This window comes from Anomalospiza imberbis, chromosome 22 (assembly GCF_031753505.1).
Source record: "Anomalospiza imberbis isolate Cuckoo-Finch-1a 21T00152 chromosome 22, ASM3175350v1, whole genome shotgun sequence".
In the NCBI taxonomy this organism is placed as follows: Eukaryota; Metazoa; Chordata; class Aves; order Passeriformes; family Viduidae; genus Anomalospiza; species Anomalospiza imberbis.
The window spans coordinates 3820732-3840233 of NC_089702.1; the positions used below are offsets into that span (position 1 = coordinate 3820732).

Here is a 19502-nt window from a genome sequence, read left to right on the forward strand (position 1 = left end):
GAGGAGCGGCCGAGCGTCGCGAGAACGGGAGAGACGAGGCAAATTCTCCCGCGGCTGCGGGGCAGCCGCTGTCTGTGATAACCCCAGGGGAACCGAGGGGACCAGCTGGGCACAGCCCGGGGCTCGCCCGCGGGAGCTGCCCGGGGATTTGGGGTGCCCGAAGGCAACCTGGGGGACGCGGGCACGGGGTGTGACCCGGAGATGGAGTGGGACACCGCGGGAGCCCAGGGCTCGGTGCACACGGGAGCGCGGGAGATGACGGCTTTGGGTGCAGCAGGCGGTCCCGGGGAGGGAGATCCGCACACGCGCTGGGCGCTGCTCCCGGCGCGGCGGTGGCTGCGGATCCATCGGACATCGCTCCCGGCCCCCGCCGACAACGAAAGCCGCTCCCGGCAGGTGCGGAGAGCAGCCGAAGATGCCGGGAACCGCAGTCCCTCCCGCCGCTCCCTGAGGACCCTGCAAGCACCTCCGGTTGCTCTGGTCCGGGTGTCCTCTGGCTCCACTTCTCCCCCAAAATCCCGCACATGCCCCTGGCAGCTCTGCCCAGGGGGACTGGGGATCTCGGGATGTGCATTCCCGCCTCAACATGTGCGGGGGGCACATCCCTGCCCATGGCTCCAGGATGGCTGCAGGATCCCACCCCTCCTAGGACAGATGTTCTGGGGCATCTCCACAGCCGCTGGCACTTTGGGGACAGCCAGATCTGACAGCAGGAACATTCCCGTGACCCGCAGCAGATCTGACTGGGAGCCAAGGTGTGGGGTCCAGGCTCAGCACAGCCAAACCCCCATCCTAGGCACAGGGCTGGAGCCAAGGCCTGCCACTGATTGTCTCCTGCTCTGGCAGCAGCTGCAGCAGGCTGGGGGCTGTGTGGCCCCCAGCCTCATCCCATGAGCCACCCCAGCCCCATTGCCCTCGGGAAGTGCACCGGGTTCTGCTGGGGCTGCCCGGAAAGCAGCTGTTGTTTTGCTCGTAGCTGGTCCTGGCACGGGCTGTGGCAGGAAGCAGATCCATTTCCCTGAGCACTGGGGTTGGCTGCGGCCACAGCGCCGAGCTCAGGCAGGATGTTCCCCCCAGTCCCACTTCCCAGGCCAGCTCCTGCTGCTTTGTCCCCGCTTGCTCCTGTCCCGAGCACAGCACACGGACCTCGGTATCCTGCCGTGCTCTGTGGCAGCCTGGGCCCACGTCCAGGCAAAGCAGGTGCCAAGCATGGGAATGAGTTCCCCAGGATCACTCTGCCCATGGAGGGACTCGCCATGGGCTCACAGAGGGCGAGGGCTGGGTCTTCCCCCGGCTGCCCCAGGGACCCTCCCCAGCCGACACAAGAACAGGCTCAGGGCAGCACAGGGCTGCAGGGGTTATTTTATTCTTTGCTTTGGTCTATACAAAAACAACTTACAGAAATAATAAAATCTTCCATTCCTGACCCACACTCCAGTAACTGTCCATCCCTTTCCAGCCGGAGTGTTAAACCACCATCAGATCTAAAGCCTCTTTTAAAAAATGCGTTAGATAAGGGAGGAGGGGACGGAAACACACCACTCACCAAAGAGAAGGGAAACGGGTTAAAATGTGCAACAAAGATCAGTACAAGGACAGTTCCTAATGCTGGAATCACTCCTCTATGGGGACTGGCAGGACAGGGACACAAAGTCAGCTCCCAGCGGCTGATGGGAAAGAATTAAACCTCAGACACCCCGAAGGTCCTGGGACACGGACCCTTTGCTTTCAGCAAACTCTGGATTGGCCTGATTTAGTTGGAGTTTGCAGGAAGCAAAGGGTTTTTCCATGTCAGATTCCTCTCCTAGAACACTAACACACAGAACAAATCGTGGGGAAGTTAGAAAGCACAAACTTAAAGACGGCAAAAGCCGTTGGCACCATATTAAAAATAAAAAAGAAATATATATTTATAGAAAAGACTATTTTGCCAATGAAAGCTCACTAACGGTGCAAGGTTTGTGTTTTAAAGCTTCAGAAACAGTATCTTGGATGCTGGATGTGGCAGTAGGTGCTCGAAGCAGTCCCAGGAGGAAGGACCTTCTCCACAGGCCCACAGCGAAGAAAACAAATCGAAAAATAAAACCTCTCGTGGGAATGGAAAAGTTTTGTCTTCTCAGGCACTTCTGTCTCCCAAGTCCTTCTCGCGAATGCTCAGCTCTGGGGCCACCCTCTTCTGCATGGAGAGAACACCTGCAGTGGCAGAGAACTCCTGTCATCCACCGAGGGGGGATCTGGGAGGAGACCAGAGCGCCGGACACCCTGGGCCCACAGCTGATGGGGACATTGATCCATGGCAGCGCCAGGGACCCCGTGGTGGCACCAGGGAACCCCCCAGCACGGCAGGTGCCATCAGCCAGCCCTACCTCCCCTGGCCACCCGTCCTGCCACAGGGCTGAGCCCACGTGCCAGGTGTGCTGGCAGGTACCTGGTGTGGGGCTGCGGGCGGGTTAGGCGAGCATGTGGTCAGCGAAGGGCGCTCGGACGCCGTCGCTGTAGGCATCCATGGGGTAGTCCCCGTCCATGTCCATGTGCATGTCCATGGGGTCCAGGGGGATGTCACCCGAGTACATGGGGCGGTAACCAGGGTCCAGCTCTGCAGGGAAGGGATGTGGCAACCTCAGCTCCCATCAGATCTCAGCCACCTCCTTGTCCCCCCATCCAGGGAAACACGTGACATGGCGGTGCTGTAAAAGGGCCCCACCATGCCCTAGCCCAAGGGCACGAGCTGTGTGTGCTCCCTGAGAGCTGTGTGTGCTCACTGTGCACCCTCAATCCCCTGAAGAATGGGCTGGCATTTGACTGCCAGCCACCTGAAAACGGTTTTAAAACCAGCCTGGCTTAGTGACACAAGACAACTGCCCCTCCAGAACCCAGCCCATGGGGACCCTGCAAGGAGGGCTGGTGCCATACTCACCGTCCGAGTAGGGCTCGTTGATGGGGATCATGCTCTGAGCCTACGGGAGAAGATGGCACAATTGAAGGGACTGATGTTCACGATGCTCAGGGGCCATGGGGTGGCAAGCCCTGTCCCAGGCGGTGCCATGACCCAGGAGCTGAGGCCACAGCCCATCTGCCTCCCACCTCCCACTGTCTGACAGTCGCTCCTGTCTGAGCTCTGGTTGGAGGTGCTGGCAACAGCTTTTGGAAGCAGCACAGAGCCAACCCCTGACGCCCTGGTTTCCCCAGGGAAAAGACCTGCTTGGGATGCTCACCGCTTCCCAGGCTGCCGGGTCATGCTTGAAGAGGGAGTTGGTGAGCTCCACGGAGACACGTTTCCTGTAGTCAGGATTCTTGTCCTCCGAGATGCGGAAGAGCACAGCGGCCGCATACGTGGCTGTAGGGATGGCCAGCAGCCTCAGCTCCTGCTGCCATGCAGCATCAGAGCCCCAGAAGCCCCAGCTGGGACAGTGCCAGGAGAGTCCCTGGCAGAGCCCCCAACGTGGCAGCACTCACCTGTCCCCTCATTCCGGGAGTGCAGCAGCTCCATCAGGGGAGCCGAGGCCCCCTCGGCATCGATGGCATCTGCTGCCTCCTTGTCCTGGGCCAGCTCGCACAGCACGCCGGCTGCCACGCGCTGGATGTTCTCCACCGGCGAGTACAGGAGCTGTCAGGAGAGATCAGCGGCCGTGTGAAGCAGCCAGCAAGGAGCCCCTGGGCATGTCCTGATGCATGGGGCCACCAGCCCAGGGCTGCAGCTGCCCGTGCAGGCTGGGCAGGAGGTGGCCCAGTGCAGCTGCTGTGTCCCCACAGCCCTGACCTGCACGAAGAGAGGGATGGTGTTGAGGCGGAAGATCTCCATGCGGTTCATGGGGTCCCGGGCCAGGATGTGCAGTGCCCCCGTGCAACCCTCCACAATCTCTTCCATCTTCACTCCATCCTGCCAGGGTAAAAAAGGTCAGCCAGGGCCCTCACACACCGGGGCACAGCCACCTGAAGTGTGGGCACAGGGTACCCCCAGGGACAGGCTGGGTTTTGGGGTGCCAGGCTGTGCTGGGAGCAGGGCAAAGGGGTGGGGACTCACCGTGTAGGGCTGTTGTGTGCCAGCGGCCGCGTGTCGCTGGGCGTCCTGGTGAGCCTTGACCAGCAGCTGGACCAGGCGGGGGATGACGGCGGCCTCCTGCAGCGGGGCGTGGTTGGCCGGACACAGGGCCAGGTTGCGGATCAGGCCTATGGTAGCCTGGAGGAGGGGAGGAGGAAGGAGCCATTTGTCTCAACTGTGGATCAGAACAGCATGTGTTCCCCAAGAGACCCACTGGCTGCACCCCTCCCCGTCTGTCCCACCCCATCCCCTCTGTGGGGCAGGCTGACTCAGCTCCCCCCTGCCCTGGATCCATCCTCTCCCCAAGCTGAGCTTCAATTCCAGTGAGCAGCAGGCATGAGCCACTTCCCTCATCAGCTGCTGTCGAGGACATCACCCAAGAGGAGCAGGGCTGGGGCAGCAGCAGCCACCATCACTCCGTGCACAGCACCGGCTGCCGACCCGCTCTGCAGCCCGTCCCACCACAGAACAGCAGGCAGGAGCTCGCTCCAGCCCGAGCACTGGCCTCCTCCTGCCCACAACACCCCTCTGGCCCCTTACCTTAACCAGTGGCCACTGGTTGGGCTGGTTGAGGAGCTTGACAATGGCGGGGATGCCGTAGTTGAGGCGCACCGAGTTCTGGGCCATCTCGGCCTCGGGGTGCCGGCTGGTGAGGTGCCGCAGGGCGCAGACGGCCGGCTCGGTGATGTCCTCCTTGTCACCCGCCCGCAGAATGGTGTGGATCAGGGCCTCCACCCCGTTTGACTGCGTCACCAGTGTCTTGTTCTTGCTGTTGTTGCAGGTCAGGTTGGAGAGGGTGCCAGTGGCACAGGTCAGCACATTCACATCATCAGAGCTCAGCTGGTTCACCAGGATCTTGAGGACGCCGTCCAGGCCCTCCTGCAGGAGTGGGGATGGGAGGTGGGAGCAGCACACACAGCCAGACCCAAGTTCCAATGCCACATTCAGCCCCACATGCCCCTAGCAGGCAGTGATGAAGGGGCCACTGTGTTCCTAACTCCCACACAGCTCCTCTTCCATTCCCCCACGGCCCCTTTTCCATCCCCCACAGCTGGAGCTGCTCCTTCACGGTGAGCCCCAGCCACTCTAACATGTGCAGTTTCACTCAGAGTTTAATGTCTCCTGCTGGAATCACACTTCCGATGCCCCTGCCAGCACTCCCCACACGGTGATGGAGTGACCCCAGTCCTGGCTGTGCTGGCCAGCAGCCAGCAGCGGGTCAGGAAGGAGTTAAAGCACCATGGCCACATCCTCCTTCAACCCTTCAGTCATCAGAGCCAGGGATGGTTCCATGACAGCCAAAATAGTTTCCAGGCTGCATCAGAGCTAATCCGCATGGAGCGGCCCCAGCAGATGGGAAAACTCATCAGGAGGCAGCAAAGAGCTGGGAGAGCAGACCCAGAGCAGGGCTGGGGTCACCTCTGCACCGGCTGCAGGGCACAACAGCCTTGGCAGCAGCTCTGCCAGCAGCTCCCCCAGGAGCCGGGCAGGCAGCCAGCCCAGGACAGGCTGATGTGGCTCCCGAGCCAGAGCAAACTCTGGTGGCACCCGCTGAGTGACCGTGGTGGCCTCGGCCCAGCACTGGGGACACGCAGGAGTGCTGGCAGCCAGCTGGCATGGGCAAGGCCACAGGCAGTGAGCAGCACCCCGGGATGCAGGGCAAGCCCTGCTGCTGGGTAACTTGGGCACAGCAGGGTATCCCCTCACCCTGCCAGGCACAAGCACTGCTGCAGCTCAGGGAACAGGGAACACAAGGCTTTGGACTCAGCCTGGCATGAGCCACCCAGCACCTGGCGTGGACACGGCTCCAAAACGTGGCACTGAAGCACAAACAGGGGTCCTGCAGACTCACCTGTTTGGTTGCCACGTCAGAAAGGTTCCTCAGGGTCCACAGGCAGTTCTGGACCAACCTGGGGCTGGAGCTGGTCAGGTGCTTGCCCAGTGCCTGCATGCCACCTGCAGGGAAGGGGACAGTCCTGTGAGCACCCCTGGCCATCCCAGCAGGAGGAGAAGTGAGCAGCAGCAGGGCCGTGTGGGCTGGGCGTCGGCCAATGCTCCTGCACACAGAGCAGCCTCGTGGCTCAGCAGAGGCCAAATGTGGTGTGTTAAGAGCTCTTGGACAGCCAGGATGGATCCTGCCCACACACAGTGCCAGGAACATGCCTAAATAGCCTTCAGAGCAGGAATCCAGGCCAGCACAGGCTTCACTTGGCTGTGCAGACCTCTGCCCGTCTCACAGACTTGTGGGAGGACATGCCCTCACCCCTATCACCACCATTCATCCTCCTCCTGTGGCCCTGCCCCAGCCTCTCTTACCAGCCTCAACGATGGCAGGTTTGTTGCTGGGACACACCGACAGCACCTTGAGCACGCGGCTCGTGGTCCAGAGCAGCTTCTCGTAGTTGTAGCTGCGCATGATCTGCACCAGGGCCTGGGGACCTCCGTTGGCCAAAATAATCAGCTGCAAGACAGAATCCCAGAATGGTTTGGGTTGGAAGGGACCTTAAAGACCATCCAGTTCCACCCTCCACCACATTCCACTAGATGATGTGGCTCCAAGTCCTGTCCAACCTGATCCTGAACACTTCCAGGGATGGGGCATTACGAATGTAGAGTTGGGGTGTGGCAGCCCTGGGCTGCTGGGACCCCCTTTCAGATTCCCTAGCTCATGCCAGGACACAAGCCAGCAGGAGCTCCAGCCCCTTAGCATGCAGGAATGCTGTGGTCACATCACCAGGGACACACGAGATGGTGGGGTCTCCACTGCTGCCTCCTGCACATCTGTGAGGTGCAAAGTTGGGCAACCACCCCCCTCCTGCCTTCCCCACGTCTCTGTCAGTCTGGGATCCCCAGCCCACCTTGCTCTCCTGGTTGCCATAGGCCAGAAGCTGGAGGCAGTCAGTGGTGATGGCCAGGAACTTGGGGTTGTTCTTGTTCAGCAGGGGAACCATCTTCTGCAGCCCATCGGCCAAACGCACGGCCATCTTGGCCCCCTCCTGGTACAGCAGCAGGTTGTGCAGGGTGGTGATGGCGTAGAAGAGAACGGACTCGACGGGTGAGCTGTGGGAGGGCAGCACACACCACGTCAGGGCAGGAACTACCCCGTGCTCACCTGGCTGCAGTAGAGCCCCTGGGGCTGCCCCGAGCCCAGCACCCACCAGCACCCTTCAGCACGGCCCCAGGGAACGGACACCTCAGAGCCTGAGCCCCATCTCTGTGGCCAGGGCAGTGTGGGTGAGGCAGCCACTCCCCTCCTCCTGCCCCCACGCAGGCTCCACACACAGCAAACCCCAGGGGTTTTCACAGGTTCACAGTCTCCCATTGCTTTGGTGAGCAGGAGGACCCACACTGAGGGCAGCATGAGCCCTCCCTTCCTCTGCCCCCAGCCCAGGAGGGGCTGCCAGGCTCTGCCATTCCCCTGGAGTCCCCACCACCGTGTACCTCAGCATCCTGACGAGGGCCGGGATGCCACCAGACTTGAAGATGGAGAGCAGGCCCTCGCGGTGGTGCGAGAGGTTGTGCAGGATGCTGGTGGTGCAGCGGGCGGTGTCCAGGTCGCTGGTGCTCTGCATGGTGCGGACCACGGCCGCCACGATCTGCGGCGACTGCATCAGCGCGCGGCGCGACGCCTCCTTCTTGGAGAGCTGGTTGACGATCATGGCTGCCTTGCTGACAACCACCTGGAGGGAGAGGAGCCGGCGTCTGGGAAGGGGTCCCGCAGCAAGGACAGGATGTGAGGTGACACGGCTGGGCAGGGGCGGGCTCAGTCCTGGTGCAGGGCGGAGGCAACCAGGAGTTTGGCCAGGAGGAAGGAGACGTGGCCACAGAGCCCCGTGGGGACAGGAGCCCATCGGCGCAGCAGAGACAAGCACAGCAAACATAGCTCCTTACCGGGTCCTCATCGTTGAGCAGCTTGGTGAGCTCTGGGATGGCACGTGTGGCCAGCTCGGCGTCATCCTGGTAGTTGATAAGGTGTACGATGGCTGACTTCAGCATCTGGGAGGGCTCTGCCAGGCGCTGCACGTTGGTCTGCTGCCCCTCCAGCTGGGTGGTGATGAGAAGTGAGCGGTCCTCCACCGTCTCGGGGTACATGGCGGCCCGGACACGCTGGGCACGGGTCATGGCCAGCTGAGCCTCCATGTCCGCTGCAGGGAGGGACAGGGAGGCAGTGTAAGGCTCCCTCCAAGGAGCGCTCCCAGCCCTGCTTCCCAAACCCAACGAGATGAGCAAGAGCTTAGCACAGCGACACCAGCCACGTCAGCAGTCCCCGCACACTCTGCACAGAGCTGGAGCTTCAAAGCGTAAACAGATCCAGCAGCACAGAGATAAGACAACACTCAATTAGGCAGCATGATAGGGTAGTTGTCACACAAGGCCCATTAATTAAAAAATTAAGGATATTTGCAACTTGGGACTAGCTGGCACTGGAAAAAAGGAGAACACTGAGGCCTTCCCCATCAAAGATGCTGAGGTGTGATATTGCAGTAGCTACCCATGGTCCCCACCTTTGCAGCACAAGGACTGCCTAGGGTCCTGTAGGGAGTTCTGATCCCCATGGGAGCTGCCAGTAAACCTTCCAGAGCCTACTGCTGGCAGGGAACTGCACAGGCAAGCAGAGCAAACCAGCCCCCTTTGAGGGAATAAAGCTGGGAGAAGCATCTCCTTCACTCCAGGCTGCGGCTCCGCATCATCCTCGCCTCAGCGGGAGAAGCTGTGGCACTGGCACAGTGTTATGGCACACACTGGCGGCTCTGGCAGCCACACTGGGACAGGTTTCCCAGCAGGCAGACAGGCAGTAGAGCAGGTGGCAGATCCAGGATCAGCTGTTCCCATCTCAAGCCAACCCGCTGGCGCGCTCGGATGCGTGCGCAGCTCAGCACCAGCGCGGGCTGACCGCGCGCCACCCCCGCACAAGAGCCTCTCGGCGCTGGGGAGGACAGGAGGGAGCATATTTTAGGCAGCAACAACTCCCGGGGTGTGGAAGCCAGCATGGAGGAGTACCCAGAAGCAGCATGGCTGCGGGGGAGGAAGAGGAAGGCAGGAGCTGAGCAGCTGAGCCTGCGGATGTGCCGGGCCTCACAGCCCCTTACCTTGCGCTTGGCTCTGGGCCTGGCTCCCTCCCTGGCAGTAACTCGTGGTGGTCGTCTTCTTGATGGTGTACTGCTTCCCATACACCTCATCATCATCCCCGAGGCACTTGCTGCTGACAGAGGGCACCTGCGTGTTGACACCGGAGTGGATTCCGGAGTCGTAGGTGTAGGTCTGCTGCCACTCCGTCACCTTGATCGGCTGCTCCATCATGTTCATCACCTCCATGGCTGCTCTGCGGGGTGGGCAGGGCAGAGGTTACACCTCCAGGAGAGCCCAGGTAGCCGCAGGACCCTCCTGCCCCTGAATGGCACAGCAGGCCCCGTGCAGCAGCCGGCCCCGCGCAGCCCACGAGCAGATGGAGCCGATCCCTATCTGCCCTCCTCCCCCACTGGAGATGAAAGGCGGCACCGGGATGACGAACCCAAAGCTCAGCACTTTGTTGCTCGTGTTCAGACATGAACCGCGGCTGCGTCTCACAGCGCTGTGTCTCACCATTGCCTCGGCCAAGGTGTGGGCAGGCTCTGCCCCGCACACTGGGACACCACAAGCTCCAGGGTCCCTGGCTGCCCATGAGCTTTTTTAAGACCCTTTCCAGAGACACAACCTGCAAAGAGCTGGGGACATGCCAGGAGCTCCAAGCTCCATATGGCTGGAGCTCAAAGCATAAAACGAACCTTTTTAGAAGCTTCCTGGGACACTCCTAAAGCACCTAAAAATAAGCAGGCAAAGCCACTGGCTCAGCTCTCCCATGGGTGCTCAGCACCACAGGCGCCCACGGTGTGGTCCGGGGCTGGGTACTCCCCACTCAGTGCCAGGACAGGGCAGCCCGGCACATCCCAACACTCAGGACAAACCAGCCAAGGTTGCTGGGAGCAGGGCTGGGATTTCCTTGTCTTTAATTTGGAGATACAGGGGGAGGGAGGATGGCTCACGGATTAATGCCTGAGCTCACTCAGGGCTGTGAGTCACCAGCCCTGCATCCAGGCCCCCGGCACGACCAGGAGGGATGGAGGCAGGCAGGGAGGGAGGGTTGGAGGCAGGCAGGGAAGGAGGGATAGAGACAGCACCCGCCCAGCCCTCCGCTGAGCCATCAGCCAGGATTCCTATCCCTTCCCGGCCGCGCAGGAGTGGAATGAGTCAGAGTTTCAGAGGCGATAAGCAGCGAAGGGAGCAGCTGCCGCCCGGCATACCTGGGCGCAGCAGCACCCATTTCCAAACAGCCTAATTACCACCTGCACCGGCCCCGATTCCTGCGCCGGGCTGGACCCGGGTGGCCGCGCACCCCTGGCCCCGCTCCAGCCGCCAGCACAGCGCGGGACCCGCAGGGACCGGCCGGGCTGGGGCGGCAGCCTCGGGCCCCAGCACCGTCCTGGGGGAGCGAGGACACGGAGTTGAGCCCCCCGCCAGGCCGGTGGCTGAGTCAGGGCGTCGGGTGGTGGCCGAGGACGCGGCTCCGTGGGGCGTCCCGGCGGGGCACGGCGCGCACGGGCTTGGCGCGGCTCGTCCCGCCGCTGCCGGCTGCTCCCAAGGAGCGGCCGAGCCCCCGCCAGCTGCACAGGCCGGCGCTCGCAGGGAGGAATCCCAAGCCCTCATTCCCGGGAGCAGCGGCCAGATGGGAAACAGGAGCCCGCCACGCTTGTCCCCCCGGCTGGGGCATCCCGCAACCCCCGCGCCCAGCCCCAGCCCCAGCCGCCTTCCCGGAGCCGCGGCAGGGCGCTGCTCTTGCCAATCCGATTTTTTTTTTTTTTTTTGAGCTGTCAAGCAGCACTGGCAAGACCCAGAGCAGCGATAATGGGCTGTGCATAATGCACGGTGGTCAGGACACGGAGGACGGTGGAGGCAGAGCCTTCCCAGGGCGGGTAGGAGCTGGGATGTCTGATCACTGGGGCAGGACAGTGTGTGACACACGGTGCCAGGGGCGAGAGGAGAGACAGCTCTGCTCCCCACCCCGCGTCGCAGCAGGGATGGGCCGTGAGAGCCCCGGGGCGGAGCTGGGAGTGCCGCGGTGCCGCACACCCGCACTCGGGCGCTGCTGCGTTGGTATTTGGGAGGGCAAGTCCTTCAGCTGGGTCATCCTGGCCACGGTGGGAAAGTCTCCAAATTGTGTTGGGAAACTCAAGAGAAGCAATAGTCATGCCTTGCGAAGTGTGGAAGCGGTAGGCAGGAGAGGGCTCTGCGGCACTGGCAGGGCACATCACCATGAGCTGGCACCCATCCCACCCCCGGCAGCAGGGCTCCAACAGCCCAGGCAAACACTGGAAAGCTGCCCTGGACAAGGTGAGCAGGGGGAGAGCAGAGCTGAGGGCAGTACAGATCAACGGCCAGGGCCAGGGCAAGACAGATCTGGCAGGGGCTGATGCTGCTGCACCACTGTTGAGCAGTGACATCCGCTCCACAATTTAGAGGCATCAGACAGGCACTTAATTTTCCAAACATCCAGGAGCTGGGCTCAGATACCGTACAGAGCCCTGCATTATGCATGAGCCACCCCTTCTGTCTGCACCACAGCACCCAGGGACATCAAAAGCCAGCACAGCTCCTCGAGCTCAGACACGAGCTCTGGTGATCGGCCCCAGACGAGCTCCAAGCAGGAGAGCGGGACCAGGAGCCCCACAGAAGGGACACGGGCATCTGTCCTTCCTCTGAGCATCCCAACAGTGTTTGCTCATCGCCACAGGGGCTAGCAAGGCCAACAGCACCTGAAGTGACAGGGCCAGTGGAGCAAATTCCAGACGCTCCTACAGTGAGCAGTGACATTTTCTGAACCCTGTGTCAAGCGTGCCCTGCTCATCACTCCATGAGGGGCAACACTGACACAAGCTTCTCCTCTGTCCTCCACAGCCTGGCTCTGTCCTCAGGTGTCCTCTCTCCTCCTCAGCAGGATCAGCAGGAGAGGGGCACCAGGGTGCTGGTTACACCTGGGTTCGCCTTACCAGGAGCCTTTTCCTGGCAATGTTTCCAGGGAAGTGCCATAGCAGGAAAGGACCCTCATGCAGGAGGGAGAAGCAGGGTGGTGTTTGGAGCACATGTGAAAATACCCACACTGAAGGGTCAGCCACGAGCATGGGGCACGTCTGGGTGGGCTCCACATCAGGCCTGTGGACAGGATGACTGCTGCTGAGCCCAGCCCTTACCTTCCCCCACCAAGCTGGTGGAGTGGGAAGGGGAGAACAGCAAGGGCAGAACGGTGCCACCAGGCACCAGCCCTACTCCACACAAACCTAGACCCCAGGGAAACAAGACTTGCTCCTGGGAACACTGAGAAATCCCCCAGGAAACAGGGAGGCAGCTGTAGGGGACTGTTCAGAGGGGACAGCAGTTCTGGGGAGAACCTCCAGCCTGCTCCCACACCACAATGGGGAAGGAGCCAAGACACCTGAGGGGCTTCAGGACAGGCAGAGTCTTCACTCACTCAAGCAGGGCACTGCCAGGAAAAGGTTAATCCCTCTCCCACCACTTCCCCCAGCCAGGAAGGCAGAGGAAGCTCCCGCAGGCTGTCGGGCACCGGCCAGCAGCTCATCCGCCCCCGGAGCCATTTGATCAGCGTCCAAGCAGCACCGGCCCCCCGGGACACCGTCTGCGGAGGAAGTCTCTGGCAAACATGCAGCCCCAGGCCTGACTAGCCCTTCTCACCAGCTGCTGTGAAGCCTTCAGCCTCACCAGGCGGGGCACAGCCAGCAGACAGGGCTGAGCCGCCCGGATCAGCAGCAGGAAAGCAGCGAGTGCTGCTTCATGCAAAAATATCTACTGCTCAGGGGCTTCTTGGGGAGCAGAAATATCTTCTGCTCAGGAGCAGCAGCAGTCCCTGGGGTGAGCAGCCGTGATCCCCAGTGTGGGGTCACCCCAAGGGGAGCAGGTGGGGGGCACAGGGCACCCTCACAAGCCCCAGGCAGGGGCTACACTAGAGCAGGCACCGGGTCTCAGGGTCAGTGGGCATGAGGGGCAGCCTGAGCTCATCATGTGCAGGTCCAGCCTGTCCTCAGCCCAGCACAGAGCAGCGTGGGTGTCAGCAAGGGGCTGCCAGAGCCCCCCAGAACCCCACCCTCACTCACATCCTCCAGGAGCAAAGGGCAATAGCACTGGGGGGGCCCCTCACGCAGCCACAGCCTGTGAGGGGCTGAGCTCAGTGGTGGGAGCATGCGAGCGGCTGCAACTACAGTCGCCAAGGCTTTTAAGGAAAGGGAAGAGGCAGTTAAGGCAATTCAATAAATGCAGCACAAGAAAAGACTCTATTTTAGAAGCACTTACACTACACACAAGCCATCTCCGGTCCCCCCCTTCCTGGAGCAGCCGGGGATTAGCAACTGCCCGCTCAGACAGCCCTGGCCTGGACAGCCACAGACAAGGACACCCAGAGCTCTGTGCACCCTGCAGAGCTGCACCTCGAAGTCCCCCAGCACGCACAGCCCCTGCCCAAAGGTGCTCTGAAGTGACACCAAGGGCTGACGAAGCTGGGGCAGCCGCTAACGAAGGCCCCGCAGACGCTGTACAAAAGCTTCAGTGGTTTTGAAGAGGATCCTCAGGAACACGCAGCGGGAGCAGGCAGAGAAAGGAGCTTGTCAAGACCTCACCAGCATCAATGGGAAGCGTTGGAGTCAGATCCCAGCACCAGGAGCCCTTTCAATGGGGCTTTACAGGGAAGATGAGTGGAAGAATTCAAAGGGGAACGAGAGCAGCTTGAAGTTTAATGAGGAGGAGACAGCGACGGGGGATCAGCCTCTCATTAGAGCAGGCAAAACCACTGGCCTGGCCTTGCACACAAAGGAGCCCATGGCTTTTTTTACCCTGGTCCAGAAAGGCTCCCAGCTGCCCCACCAGCTCTGACAACTTCAGGGCACTCAGTGGGGTGTGAGAGCTTCAGATTCAGGCTCCTTCACTGGAGGGGGCTCCAAACCTTTTTCATATTTCAGCTACCATGTTTTTGCTACATTTGAGCTGCTGAATGCCTCATGCAAAGCTCCAGCTCCTCTTGCTGGAGGTGCTGCATCCCCCTGAGCACCAGACCAGGCTCTGGCAGCAGAGTGGCCCCAGAACGCAGCAACTCTGCCACGACCTGCTGCGCTCAGCTGATGCTCTCTATCAACCCAGATCGTGTCCCCGAAATGCCTCGCCTGCACCTGAATTAACAGCTCCTGACAGCTCCAGCACATGCCAGGCCCAGGCTGTGATGTTTTGGCACTTCACATCACAAACCGACACAGTATTATCCATCAAGTGCTCTTCCCGCTGCAAGTGCACGCACAGCACTGAGCCTGACACCCACCCCCCGCTCCTGTGCAGGGGCAGGGCTCCCAGCAGGACCCTCAGCCCGGGGAATGTGGATGTTCCCAGGGACATCCACCTGCCAAAGACCCACTGTGGGGTCTCTGGCAGCGCACCCCCATCTCCACATCACTAGTTGTTGGCACAGACACCTCCACCTGCAGAGGCACCAGGATCAGGAGGACCCACGTGGGCTCATCTCCTCCTCAGAGTTTGCTGATCTCATTAGAATCATGTCCGGGAAAGATGGGAATTTGCCACTTGTCCATGGAAATGAGAACTGGCATGGTGAGATTAATCACAATTACTCCATCTGGATAAAAAAAATCAGAAATCATTATTTTGTTGCAATGAGCACAAAGAACAAGTTGTTCTTTAAGAACACTATAATTGCAGGCTCTGGACCTTGCTGGCTGCCCCCAGCTCCAGCCACGGTGTGGAGGACACAGGGTTTGCCACCTGGCCCTGCCAGAGGAGCAGGGCCAGTGAGGAGGGGCACAGAGGTGCTGAGCCCCAGCTTAATTTCTCCATCCAGTTGCATTACAGCTGCAAAGTTCAGACGCTTCACAAGAAATTATCACCAACAGCCGTCAGCACCCGGCCTGTCGGAGCAAGTTAATGATTTGTCACCAGGGCTCTGCCCGCGCGTCACCGCGATTACGGCAGGCTCTGCCAGCAGCCAAAGGTCTCTCCCCCCACACAGAGGAACACGCTTTTCATCCAGACCTACCCCCAAAAACCACACGGGACCCCAGCGCACCCACCCCACGGGGTCTGTGCCCCAGCACCGGGGCAGCCCCCCTGGAGGGCACGGCCACCGTCACCCCTGCCAGGTCTGACCAGCCAAGCGTGGGATATTGGGAAAACACCGAGCATTCCGCCTCCACCCCGCCAGAAGCTCCGGGTCTGGGAAGGAGGCCGAGGTCTCGCCGGGAACAGACAGCGCAGATGTCAAGGGCTGCCCGACAAGCCCCGGCAGCCGCGGTACGAGGATTCTGCCCTGTTTCCAAAGCGATTCCAGAGCCGAGAGTCCCAAGGCGTGCCAGGATGCCTCCAGGCCCGCCAGCAGCCGCCGCAGAACCCATCGCGGATGGTGGATTTAGAAGGGTATTTCAAACCTCTGCTTAAATAGAAACATCTTCACCTCCCCCCCCACCCCGCTCCGCGCAGCCATCGACAAACCGGGTGTGGCTGCAAAGCCAGCTCTGTTTAAGCACAGACACGGTGCTGAGGTCAAGTTTTAAGCCTTTTTGGAGTGGGAGTACCTGCATCTTCCCACGCCCTTGTCCACCACTTTGTCAAGTATGTCCATGAGCAAAGAGGGACAAAAACAACCCCCCCCAGAGCAGAGAACACGATTCAAGGCACCAATGCAGCCCTGGTGTCCTCCCCAGCTGCCATCCCCAGCCGTTTCCATTCAAAAAGACCCACCTGGGACACCCCACGGGACTAAGACTGACCACCTACCCCCAGCCCTGGGCGATGCTGGGTGCCCACACACCCTGTCTAGGTGGGGAAGCACCAACTGAAGTCGGAGGTAGACTTGTACTGCTGTAATTGACACTACATTTCTTTTTAACTTCTGTTAATTAGAAGCCGGTATAATTTAAACCTTCAAAACCAGCACAAGCGTCGGTACAGATGCTGCAATTAAAGTTCTGCAAGTTTTCTGTGCAAAGGCTCTGCTCCCCCAGCCTGCGGAGCGGGGCCAAGGGCAGCTTCGCTCCCAGGCTCTGCCATCTGCGAGCGGCAGCGCGCCCGGCAAAAGCGCCGTCTTAAATCCCGGAGATCTGGAAGTGTGATAAAAAGCCAAATCCCATCAAGCGCTCCCACACCAAACCACAGTCTTGAAGGGAAGCCGTCCTCCCAGGAACGGGCTGAGCTGCAGGAGCCGTGCAGCTGTACCGCAGTGCCTGCCCGGCCGCGAGGGCTGAGTAAGGGTTTCAGGTGGGGGAAACAAAGGGGTGAGTTAATGGGATTAGGGCAGCGCCGAATGATACTCTGAAATGCGGCACCAGGACCAGAGGGGACATCCCCCACAGCCCCCGGCCGCAGCCCGGCCACGATTCACCCGCGCTGCCCCGGAGGCTCCAGGCACGCCGCACAAACTACTCGCACACCCAGGCCCAGGAGACCCCTCCCAGCAGCCCAGCTCGTCCCCCCACCCCCTCCCGGGGATGAACGCGCTTCCTGGAGCCGGCAAGGACACGGCACATCGCCCAGACAATAGACTGTAACGCCATTGTCTGAGGGAGGGCCCCGCACGGCCGCCCCACCTTTCCCCAGCGCCCTGAGCCCCGGGGACCCGCGTCTGTCCCTGCTCCCGCACGGCAGCCACAGCGCAAGGAGGGAGCGCAATCCTCAGCCACCGCTGCCAGGAGCTCTGTGCGTCCCCGTCCTGATGGCCAACTTGTTTAAGCCAAATTAGCAGTGAAATGGGTTTTTCATGACACTTCATGGAAATCCTCCAAAACAATGAGCGATAACAGGCTTCAGATGTGCAAACGCAGTTCCAGCGGGTACCCTGCACCCTTCCAGCCAGCTCCGACACCGACAAGGACACAGAAATGGACCCCTATAATTTTCTCGTCTCTGTTTCCGGCTGGGCCGGACACTCCGGGAGTGGAGCCTGGAGCAGCCCCCGCGGACACTGCACCTGCCCTGGATGCGGCTGACAGCCCGGAGCAAACGCCCCCGGCACCGCTCCAGCCCCATCCCCGCGGCAGCTGGCAGGGAGACGCTGCGCCCCCGGCTCCCCACCAGCCGATGGCAGGCGGACACCAGAGCCGCGAGCTGGTCGGGGCCGGCACCAGCGCCAAAACCAGCACGACGTGGGCTGGAGCAGGAGGTGAAGCGACTGAGGGGCTGCGTCACGGGGCATCCCCAGCCCCCACCACCCTTCTGGTATGGGGAAGCTGACAAGGGAACATGAAACCAGACACAGGACTCACCCAGGCACCCCAACGGCGCTACAGGGAAGCCGGGGGTGCAGGAACTTCCAGCCTGGCTGGAGAGGGTGCAGGCTGATGCCCTCACACTCGGGCAGGCACAACGATGGCACAAGTCACCCTGCCCCATCCCCAGCAGCAGCCGTGCCCTCCTGAGCGTTCACGCTCCTCTCCCAGCATACGTCGCCCCACGTTGCTCGTATGACAGACAGCCTTCTCCGGGCAACTCCCAGCAACATTTCAGCGTTATCCTTTCATCTGTGCTGTAAACCTGATTAATTAAGCTAATCATTCAGCTAACGCAATTAGAGCGCTCTCTCCTCTCTAAACATCAGACAAACAGCCAAGTTTCGCTCCCCTCGCCGTTTCGCGGTGTGGATGTCCGCTGGCAGGGCTCAGCCGGGACCCCGCCGTGAGCACGGTGCCCAGCACCCCTCACCCGCGGGGCGCTGTCTGGGTGATGTCAGGTCGCATCCCTCTCAGCCCCCAGACTTCACATGCCAGGTGGCGGGCGAAGGGCAGCCCCGGCCCCGCGGGTAGGGACGGCGATGTCGAAGCGATCCGAGGCGGCCTCGAGAGCAGCACGCGGTGTCCCCAGGTGTGACTCTGGGCACGGAGCAGTCCAGTTTGCGTTAAGAGCCGTGCCAGGGCCTCGCCCGCTCAGCGGCAGCTCCGGGCGGGGCCGGGGACAGAGTCACCGCCTCGCACGGGAGCGCGGAGCCGCGACTCCCAAACCGGCTCCAGCGGCACTGAGAAGGGGCCGGGACAGCCCGGGGCAGCCCGGCTGCCCATGGGGGAAGCCCCGGGGACCGGCCGAGCAGGACCGGCGGAACTCCCAGGCAGCACACGGGTAGCTCTGACCCACACGACGGCAGCGGGGCCAAGCCGGGACGCCCGGTGCTGCCCGGCGCGGACGCAGGTCCTCCCCGCCCCGAGAGCGGCCGCTCCCCAGCGCCGCACGGCGGAGTCCTCACGGCTCCGGTGCAGCCCAGCCCGGAACGACGGACGGCCACGGACCTGGCCCCGTCCCGGCCGCCCCAACTCTGCTCACCGGACCGCTCCCCGCCGCGACCTCCGCCAGCCCGTCCTCCGGACCCGTCTCCACTCACCGGAGCGACCCCGGCCCCGTTCAGCAGGCCTACTGCCGCTCACCGCCGCTCCCCCATGCCCGACGCTCCCTGACTCGGCTCCACTCACCGTCGCTCCCCGTGCCCGGTGCCCCGCCCCGCTCACCGTCGCTCCCCGTGCCCGGCGCGCCGGTCCCGCTCACCGCCGCTGCCCATGCCCGGTGCCTCGGCCCCACTCACCGTCCCTCCCCGCCCGTGCCCGGTGCCCCGGCCCCGCTCACCGTCGCTCTCCGCCGCCCGCCCGCTCCTGCCCGAACAAAAGGCGAGCAGCGCCCCGCGCACCGCCCCGCCCGCCGCAGGCCCCGCCCCCGCGCCGCCCCTCCGCGATTGGATGCCCCGCACGCCCATCAAGCCCTGGGCCCGCCGGGCCCCGCCCCCGCCGGACGTGTTTATTCTTTCCCCATTGGCGGGGGCGCGGCCGCCCCGCCCCCCGGCCGCAGGTGATTGGACAGCGGGGCGGGGCGGGCGGGGCGCGACCACGAGGGGACCACCTGGGTGACGTCAGTGGGCGCGGCCAGGTGGGGCCGGGACCCGCCCCTGGGCAGGGCCGGGGGCGCGGGGACCCCCGGGCCGTGCGGGGACCCCCCGGTCCATGCGGGGACCCCCGGGCCGTGCGGGGACCCCCCGGTCCATGCGGGGACCCCCGGGCCGTGCGGGGACCCCCGGGCCGTGCGGGGACCCCCCGGTCCATGCGGGGACCCCCGGGCCGTGCGGGGACCCCCCGGTCCATGCGGGGACCCCCGGGCCGTGCGGGGACCCCCCGGTTCATGCGGGGACCCCCGGTCCATGCGGGGACCCCCGGGCCGTGCGGGGACCCCCGGGCCGTGCGGGGACCTCCGGGCCGTGCGAGGACCCCCGGGCCGTGCGGGGACCCCCCGGGCCGTGCGGGGTCCCCTCGAGGCAGGAGCGCGGGGGCGACAGGAAGCGGCGTTCGGGAAGGGCTCGGGGCTGCCGCCGCTGCGTCAACCCGGTCCCCGCCGGACCGGTCCAGCCGGGTGCTGCTGCCGCGTCCCGGGCGAAGCCGCCGTCACC

At 62.6% G+C, this 19502-nt stretch overlaps 1 protein-coding gene across 2 annotated transcripts; it reads right to left on the reverse strand.

The window, feature by feature from the left end:
* Positions 1-1346: 1346 nt before the first annotated feature.
* On the reverse strand, positions 1347-18759 carry JUP (junction plakoglobin). Of its 2 annotated transcripts, none has more exons than XM_068212304.1 (15): positions 18692-18759; positions 9133-9365; positions 7934-8187; positions 7484-7722; positions 6901-7102; positions 6359-6503; positions 5895-5998; positions 4583-4921; positions 4025-4180; positions 3761-3880; positions 3457-3607; positions 3216-3337; positions 2918-2957; positions 2429-2596; positions 1347-2193 (listed from the first exon to the last, which is right to left on the reverse strand). In XM_068212304.1, exons 2-14 carry the CDS (start codon positions 9356-9358, stop codon positions 2451-2453), a joined length of 2244 nt encoding a protein of 747 aa, XP_068068405.1. In that variant the 5' UTR covers positions 9359-9365; positions 18692-18759; the 3' UTR covers positions 1347-2193; positions 2429-2450. The 2 variants fall into 2 exon arrangements, with proteins under 2 accessions (XP_068068405.1, XP_068068406.1); XM_068212305.1 differs by lacking the exon at positions 18692-18759 and adding an exon at positions 18651-18691.
* Positions 18760-19502: the final 743 nt, after the last annotated feature.